Genomic DNA, 9,312 nt, shown 5'->3' on the forward strand with positions numbered 1-9,312 from the left:
ATAATCACAGTAAAACTTAGTTGCTCACCTGATGAATAGAAAGGCTAAGACGAATATGATAGCCAGAAAAATAGCTGTGATGGATCCAGCAGCTACTGATTTCATTGATCCTGTGAAACAGCAATCAAACAGAGCAATTAGTTATGGAATTACAGGTTGTTTTGGTCCATTAGCAACTGATAATTACACATTAAATCATAGATCCTCAGACAGAAGTATTCTAAATAGTGACTCATGGAAACTGTCACATTGCTTTTGCATCCCTGAAGGGACAGTAAGACAATTGTGTGTTCTACTGTGAGAAATGCTGCACCTCAGGCAAAGATTAGTGATTGACTTTGTATTCGAATGATCAAATCTTTATTCTTCGACACTGAGCAGAGCTGTCACCTTCCATGCATCCATGGAGAGGTTAGGAAAACAGAGTTCGGGAGGCCACAGAGAGAGAGACTGAGATTCTGACAAACCGTCACATGACAGGCAAGACCTTTACCAAGCTGCTGTTGGAAAGAAAGAGCTGACCTTGACTAGGGGACGAGAGAGAGTTGGGACTTGGAAACTTGGAAATATTTTCACTTTAAACTTCTTGCAGACAGCTAAGACGCAACCGGTTCCTTTCATACTCAAATTGAGGGTCTGTATTGGTCTGTTGTCCCACAGATGCATTTCCCAATCCACTCCATTCCAGTTGTCCTGGCTATGTTTTCCTTGAATTGAATTGTTGAATTTCAGCACGGCCAAGTCTGAAGCCATTCTACTCTGCCCTTATTAAAGTAGTTCAAAAAAGACATGTTGACATCTGTTTGTCTGAACTCTCTGCTAGGTAGTTGAAGATTGCAGAAATAAATGATGTGTTGTAACTAAAGAAGGCTTGTACTGTGATTGGCTTGTTTAACTGGAAGGTTAAGATAAAGTGTAAGTGATTGGGCTATGGACAGACACATCAGTATGACTTACTTGACACAATAATTGGATTAAAGGTGGAGTTATGACGTCCTCTGCTGTTCTTGGCTTCACAGTAATAATTCCCACTGTGTTCAGCTCTGACATCAGTGATGGTGAAGATCTGTCCTGATGCTTTTGGTGAGTCTTCATCCTCCTTGTACCAGGTATAGTTAGCTGCTGGGTTAGCATCACTGCTACAGGTCAGATTCACTGAACTGCCCTCCACTATCTCAGCAGAGGGACTCACTGACACAGAGGGAAGCTTTGGAGCATCTGGAGGAGAAATGACAGACAACTTATCAATCTTTGTTTACACACCAGTTTTTAAGTATGGACTGCCAAAGCCAGAAGGTGGTTACTGTGTTATCCACCTACTTTAGAAGTCCTGAGAGAGGCTGTTGTCACCTCTACAAAGCTAGCTGTCAGGCTACAGTGACCTCTAACAGACCTGTACATGAAACTTACATCCTGTATCTGTATAGAAACTTAGTGGCCTCTAGCTACAGTGAAACCATTTAAGATACTGCACAGTGGCCACCATCAGGATGAATCCTAAATGGAAGCTGTTCAAACCTTACTTCCATCAGGGGATTACTGTATATTCCTATTACTTAGGTAGTTTTCCATTTTTCTGCTTGTATATAATTTCAGTGTCACAGTATTTGTACTTGTGGTGAAGCTTATCAGACGTGACTGATGGAGCACACCTGCTTGAATAGCTAAAGTATCTAACATAATAAGGCATCTGACACAGACAGACATTTCCCTGAGACCTAAATTCAACAAAGAAGACAATAAGAAGTACTCGTGTTTGGATTTTACTCAGGCTTGTTGCTGATTCAGTCTTCCTCCTACTCATAATGTAATGAACCTCTTCCATGTTGCAGCACTGTGCCAGGATTGTGTTACTGCTGACTGTGAAGTTGCGCTCGGGTTCAAGCTTGTGCTCAGTTTCACAACGACATTTTTTGAATCCATCATTTGACTAATTGTAAAACATAATAAGTATTCATGCTTTTTACTTACACTGGACATCTATAAAAATGGATGAAGAGTTAATCCGTCCATGTTGATTCTCAGATGTGCAGTAGTACTTCCCTCTGTCTTCAGAGCTGATGGACATGAACTGATATACACCGTCTGATCCTTGAAGCACTTTCTGGTTTTCCATGTACCAGGTATATTTAGCTGCTGGGTTAGCATCACTGCTGCAGGTCAGAGTCACTGAACTGCCCTCCATGATTTTACCAGAGGGACTCACTGACACAGAGGGAACTCTTGGAGTATCTGGAGGAGAGATTTCAACAGAGGTTTTTCAAGGTTAAAGGTGTGTTACCACAAAAGAACATATGGTATTTTAGACTTTGAAGGTGCTCTGACAAATGGATGTGTGACTGTTGAGTCCTAAAACTGCATAAAACACCTAAAATCTTCTGGAGTTGCTCAGTTAATGACAGCAGACTGTGAATGTGGAACTAATCCATCAATCGATCATTTATTTGTCACATGGAGTTATACGAGATACAACTCCAGTGAAATGTGATCCCATCAGCTCCTTTAACTTGTGCACTTTCATTTACTCCCTTTTAAAGGTCTTTTTACATTGTTAGCTGCTGCTTTGTTATTGTCCATGTTTCCAAATGGTTCCAAGATGGCTGTATGGTTGCTTCTCCCGAGCAGTGATCCACAGCAGGAACAGGACAGCACCTCACATTCCCGCTGACACACCAGTCCTTATTCACTGTAAAGCACACACCTACTCTCCTTCTCTCACCAGAGTCCTCTACTTTGTCAGATCAGCATATTGAAAAAGAGCCTCCTGGTTGAATGGCGCTGTCCAGGATTCAGCCAAGTTTATGCGGAATAAGGAACCTTACAGTTCATGAAATCCTGTTGGAAAATAATATGGCACGGAGGTCGTCCAGATTTCTTTTCCAACGCCTGTACAGTGGCGAGCAGCTGGGGCCCATTCCTCTTACTTTTTCCTAGATGTTTACTGAACTTTGACTTAGCTACAGTAACTGGCAGAAGTCAGTAGCAGGACAGTTTACAGACTGGTAAGTTGATGTCCTCATTCCGATGAGTGACTCACAGCCACAGGACACCACCATCCAAAGCCAGCCACAAAAAGCACCACTAACACTTGCGAAGTAGACATAAGAGCCTAAACTTTGCACAAACGCAGCAGAGCTGACAGAGAGGTGACTGCAAACATCCACGTCTACATCAAGCTCAAGCTATATGATAATGAAAGTGAAAATGTAGAGCTGAAGAGAGTAGGTATCATCAGCAAACACTGGACAGATTCAAGCTGTTTGTTATATTCAAATAAGCTTTACATTTCACATCCATGGTGAAGTCATTAGACGTCCTCCCCAGCTCGTTCTCTGCTGTGCAGTAATACTGTCCAGAGTCAGAGGACTGGATGGAGCTGAAGACGAGCTGTGGTCCTTCACTGAGAGGGTGACGGTTAACATACCACTTGTACCAGGTATATTTAGCTGCTGGGTTAGCATCACTGCTACAGGTCAGAGTCACTGATCTGCCCTCCACTATCTCAGCAGAGGGACTCACTGACACAGAGGGAAGCTTTGGAGCATCTGGAGGAGAAATGAACATGAATAATTTAAAAAGATGATAGAAGACATTATCACAGACAAATTACTATTTTTACATATTCTTCTCTTTATATACAGGTTCTGTTTGCTGAGTCAGTCCTGACAGTCCTCTCAGTCAAGATCTAGTTGTTAGCAGAAGTTAATGTTTGTTTCATTATTGTTATTGGTTGACCACTTCCTTGTCATCTTTTGTAAATAATTCTGAGTCTACAAAACAGTTTATATAAAATTATTGGAGGTGGGAAGAGAACCATTAGTTTTACTCATGGCTGTTGCATCATTATTATGTCATTATATTCAGCCTCTGTGGTTGTAGCAGAACTTATGTTTTTCTGATTTGTTCCTGACAATACCCCTCATAAAAAATAAACTAGAAATAAACATTTAAACAATAAAAAATGAACTAAAAAAAAGTAAACCCACTCTGGAAATTAAATGAAACTAAATCAAATTGAAAACTAAAATTAAAAATAAAAACAAAAAATATAAAACTATAGTATCTTCGAGAGAAATGACATATTATATTTCTAATATTACTGAATCACAAAAATTATGAATTTAAAAATGTTACATCACAGCATGTATCTGAATATTGCTTCTGCTAGTAGTCATTTAACTTTTTTTTCTCTAAATAATACTGCTGCATCTAAGATTTAGAAGACTCCAGTGAGGTTTGGTCTGAAATTGTAATTGTGTTGTAATGTCAGAACATATGTGTCTTTTTTGTTCTGACACAGTGGATTAAACTTACACACTGAAGGAGAGGGGAACTCCTTGTGTCCTCTTATAGCACAGGAGATGTTGTCACTAAGACCAAACCAGGCTTTATAAGAAGATGTGTGCTCCCGAAGAATTTCCACTTTATTATTGAACCAGACGTAGGAAAGACGACCAGCTGGACTGCAGCTGCTGTGACACTTCAGCTCTGCCTCAGTAACAAACTGCCCGACTGTTATTCTGGTCACCTGCACCTGGAGAGCTGGATATGAGAACAAGAAACAATATTATCACTGTGTCTAAAAAACAGATGATGGATGTACATATCATACACATCAACACAACAGTATTAATTCCTATAAGAGGTAGAGAGCATTTGTATCTATTTAATTATGCAACAGTAATTACACAAACACATTGATCCTTATCCACATGTTGAGTGTTTTTAAATGTACCGTGTTGGTGTATTTACATCAGTCTGTGTTTACCTGTGACAGTCAGAGTTGTACCAGGTAAACTACTCCTCCATTCAAAGCTTGGTGTTGTGAATTTGAAGTGATACTCAGCTGAGTCGCTCTCTCTCAGGTCAGTGATTCTCAGGGTGGAGCGTCTTCTCTCTGTGTCAATGACCTGAACACGACCTGCAAACTGGGAGTCTTTACTAAGGTCCTCAGGCTGTGAGTGATTCTGCCACTGACCTTTACTTTCAGGACTGAACCAGAATTTGGATTCAACATGATTCTTGTAACTGCTGTAAGTGCAAGAAATGTCCACTGATGAGCCTTTGGAGGCACAGATGTTTCTGTCAGTGTACGTCACTCTGTTGCAGGTTTGACCATAGACACCTGAAAGATAAAATCATCTTCTGATCATTTTTAAAGTGCAGTCATTGAGGAGTCACAAGTGGGATCTCCATATTAAGGAAACATGAATAACACAGCTCCACTAGATGGTGTTATGTTAATAGATATATGTGGAGTAAACTCACATGTTGGAGGAGAGGGGGAATCCTCATATCCTTTTACAGCACAAGAATAGCTGTCTTTGTAATTATAGTTGTCTAAATAATCAGAAGATGCTTCTGTCTGAATTTTCTGTCCGTTTTTGTACCAGATGAAGGAAGGGCGATCAGGTACACAACTGCTTTGACACTTAAGGCCATAACTATATCTGCTCACCTGGAGACCTGGATTTGTGAAGAGGGAACAGGAATGTTATTTTAGACAAAACTGTCAACACACACACATGCAAATAAACACATCTATATTATTGTTTTCTAGATGTTGAACATTTGTAAATAATTAACATATAAATGAAAATGTTACCTGTGACAGACAAAGTGACTCCAGGTGAACCAATATAACCAGTGAGATGGTTTGTTGTGAACCTGAACTTGTACTCAGCTGCGTCGCTCTCTCTCAGGTCTGTGATTCTCAGAGTGCAGTAGTTCCTAATCTTATCACAGTCATACTGCACACGACCTGAATACTGTGGGTCTGTTGTCAGATCTACAAGATCATATGGATACATGTTGGCAAACCAGAATGTTTTCTCAACTGTAGCATGAGGGCCATATATTCTGGATGGGTATGTGTATCTGCAGTGTATTTCCACTGTTGATCCTTTTACAGCACAGATCTTAGTAGGACTGTAAGTCACTCCCCAGCCATTCTGACCCTGTATCACTGTAACACAGAGCACATCAGGAACCACAATCAGACTCAGAACATCAGGAGACAGACTTTCATTTGTATTGAAGGAGCTTCAGTGTGTGAAACTTTATTTAACTCACGTCTGCTCTCATGCCATCACACTTTAAGTCAGTGTGAGACAAAGATTAACTTATAGTTCCAGCTTGTTTTTGGTTTTGGCTGGGGGCATGTAAACAAACTTTACAAAATGTTACAGACTAAACTTTGACTGTTTTACTGCCATTTCAAACTGAAGACTTATTCTGCATCACATGTTTCTGATATGTTTACTTCTTTTTCAGGACTTTTTAATGTCTGTCCCTTTTTATGGTTATTTCAGGTTATGCCAAAGTGAACAGAGGTGTGGAGAAATGTGCAAATCATTCAGTTTTACATGATTATTTATAATGCAGAGAAACACAGTCAAAGATGAAGACATGATCTCTGCAGTTAATCTCTAAGTGCACTGAGGCAGGACATCATACACACAGTGCAGTGAAGGAACTGAAATTCACTGAACCTGTGAACTTGAACACAGTGTTTACAGAACAGACAGCTGAAGATAAACTGGTAGATGAGTGTGGTACATAAAAAAAGAATCTGCCTTGTTCCGTTGCTTTTCTTTGTGTGGTCAGGCTGCAGCAGAGTGTGAATGGAAACTGTAGAGACATGCAAAACACTGTGGTGTGGGCAAATAGTGTGACATGTAGATAACAACTTCTTCCACAGAGAGATAGAGACACAACTACTCATGTTAATTTACAAAAAGACACCCAGACTAACCTTGGCTGATGCACATGTGTGTTTTAAAGGTGGAAATGTAAATTGTAGCTGTATATCTGTATCAGTTATTTTCAACTGGTAAATTCACAGTTCAGATTGTCAGTAACAATAGGTTCAGTTCCAGGCAGCAGTACATGCAGCCTGATCAGTGTTTATGAGAGGAAACCACTGAGGGTTAAAGTTCCTGTTGTTGTTGCACTAGAATTGGGGTCAGCAACCTTACATGGCCTGCAGTGGCCACAAATAACCCCTTTCACTATCATTGTTACCACAGCTTCAGATCATCCATCATCATCCCTGTGCCCAAGTCCTCTAAGGAGAGCTCTGTGAATGACTTCAGACCTGTTGCACTCACGTCAGTAGCCATGAAAGTATTTGAGCACCTGGTTTTGGCCTATCTAAAATCCCACACCGCACCCATCAAGGACCCTCTCCAGTTTGCATACAGCACTAACCGGTCAGCTGAAGGTGCCATCACTCACTCACTATACTCTCCACCATCTGGAATCACCCAGTAGATATGCACACATTCAGTTCATTGATTTCACCTCAGCCTTTAATACCATTCACCCACTCACACTTCACAAAAAACTAGAAGGAATGAACATTCACCCTGCCATGTGCCAATGGATCCTACACTTTTTGTTGAGCAGAGAACAGAGAGTCAAAATCGGCAATAAAATATCCAGCCCCCTGGTTATCAACATGAGACAGGTGATCATTTACTGTGACTTCATTACTACAAGCAACTCCTTTCACACCATGAAGACATTTCACCCATTGTTAATATAAAGATAGCCATTAGTTTTCTGTATACGCCTTGCAATTCCTGGTAAGTACTTTTCTTCAACATGAAAGACATGAAATCATCTCTTGTTGTATTTCCTGTATTAATGATGCAACGGGAGAGCGAACAGCCTCTAAGTTTGCTCCACTGCAAACAAACGTTAAGCTCGAAGGACAGCAACACGATGCAGGAAGTTCCACAGAGGGGTCAGTTTTATTTAATAAATTCATTTGAGCATTTTGTCTTTGTTATTATATGCACAGTCATCACTTCCATCTGCACACAGCTTTACTGTCTTGGACGGTACACAATACCTGAGTTTATAAGGTTTATATGTTTCAGTGTGCAGAGATGTTGCTGGTGTTACAAACAGCTCTGTGTTGGTCGTCCTGTAAGAACTTATTCAAAGAAAGAAAAGTGAATGTCTAGTGTTTATGGGATCACACCAAATTGCGTAACATCAGATCTTTTTATAAACTACAAAACACCCTCCTGTGTATTTCTGAAGTGTGCTAACTGCCTTACAGTGTAAATGTAGATGTACAGTACCTTGTACGGAGAGAAGGAAGACAATAAATCCACTCGCTGCTGCTGCTGCTGCTGCTGCTAAACTCATGGCTGCTCCTCACATCTCTGTATGTAACATCAGTTCACATACCTAATAAACACTGTGTGTCAGTAAGTTAGAATAAACATTTCTCTATTCTAAAAATAACAATGTGGTCTGTGAAGACAGTGTGTGCCTTCTGTGGTTGGAAAAGTTGTGTTAAATAGATATCAAGCTGTTAAAAAACAGACCTGGCTTCCTTCCTCTTTACATCATTAATATGCATGAGCAGACAAAAGATTGTAAATCCCCAACTGAAATGATAGTGAGAGAGCCATTACTGACCGACCAACTAACAGACTTGACATCCCTACAGCTAGTGCACTAGCAGAGGTCAAAACAAAGCACACTATGAAAAGTATTTTGGGGTACACTGTGTATAAAGTTAGTACGAGGTATGACATTGGGACACTTTCCTTAACCCCTCTTCTCACCTGTGCTCTGTTGTTTAGTCTCAGTCTAAGCTCACGCCGTGCATTTCCAGTGTTGGGTGTCACAGTTCATTTATCCAGGGTGGCTGCCTCGCTGACTTCCCCCTGAACCTGAAACTGTCCCATACTCTCTGTGACTTTGTGCAGTCAGTTTTGCTATAACTTAATATACTGCTAGTCACACTGAGGGTTTAAAAAATTCAAAAATGCTGCTGTACATCACTTTGATGAGCAAAGATAAGCTGCAAAACAGCTGACTCATTTTTTTACACTGTTTCTTTTCACTTAAAAACCGCTCTCAACATCACCGGCACTGCACTCTCCTGGCTCAAATCCTGCCTTTCGGACAGATTTCAGTTCATCAGCATAAACAATTGCAAATCCCCCACTGCTCCCCTCTGCCAAGGTGTTCCCCAAGGTTCAATTCTAGGCCCCCTCCTCTTCATCCTGTACATTGTCACCCTTGGTCAAATAATCTGCCGTCATGGACTTCAGTTTCACTGCTTTGCCGATAACACACAGCTCCACATCTCCACCAAAGCCATCACTCCTACTACTCATTCTACCCTCACCAACTGCATCACTGAAATAAAATCCTGGCTGCAAACCAGCGTCTCAAACTTAACTGTGACAAATCAGAAGTCATCATCATCATTCCCAAATCTTTTATCAAATCCACCCATAATTTCCTCCTCTCAATCGACAGTTGCACTGTGCTCTCCTTCCCCAATGG

General features: G+C 40.7%; 1 protein-coding gene across 1 annotated transcript in view; it reads right to left on the reverse strand.

The window, feature by feature from the left end:
* Positions 1-8,800, reverse strand: part of LOC144462555 (hemicentin-1-like) — a 28,460-nt gene extending 19,660 nt beyond the window's left edge. Inside the window, exons 1-9 of the mRNA XM_078166622.1 lie at positions 8,091-8,800; positions 5,606-5,965; positions 5,269-5,466; positions 4,769-5,125; positions 4,315-4,542; positions 3,285-3,545; positions 1,972-2,232; positions 958-1,218; positions 29-110 (exon numbers count right to left, since the gene is read on the reverse strand). Of these exons, the coding sequence (XP_078022748.1) occupies positions 29-110; positions 958-1,218; positions 1,972-2,232; positions 3,285-3,545; positions 4,315-4,542; positions 4,769-5,125; positions 5,269-5,466; positions 5,606-5,965; positions 8,091-8,157 (2,075 nt within the window). The 5' untranslated portion in view covers positions 8,158-8,800. The remainder of the gene's footprint in view (positions 1-28; positions 111-957; positions 1,219-1,971; positions 2,233-3,284; positions 3,546-4,314; positions 4,543-4,768; positions 5,126-5,268; positions 5,467-5,605; positions 5,966-8,090) is intronic.
* Positions 8,801-9,312: the final 512 nt, after the last annotated feature.

This window comes from Epinephelus lanceolatus, chromosome 3 (assembly GCF_041903045.1).
Source record: "Epinephelus lanceolatus isolate andai-2023 chromosome 3, ASM4190304v1, whole genome shotgun sequence".
NCBI lineage: Eukaryota > Metazoa > Chordata > Actinopteri > Perciformes > Serranidae > Epinephelus > Epinephelus lanceolatus.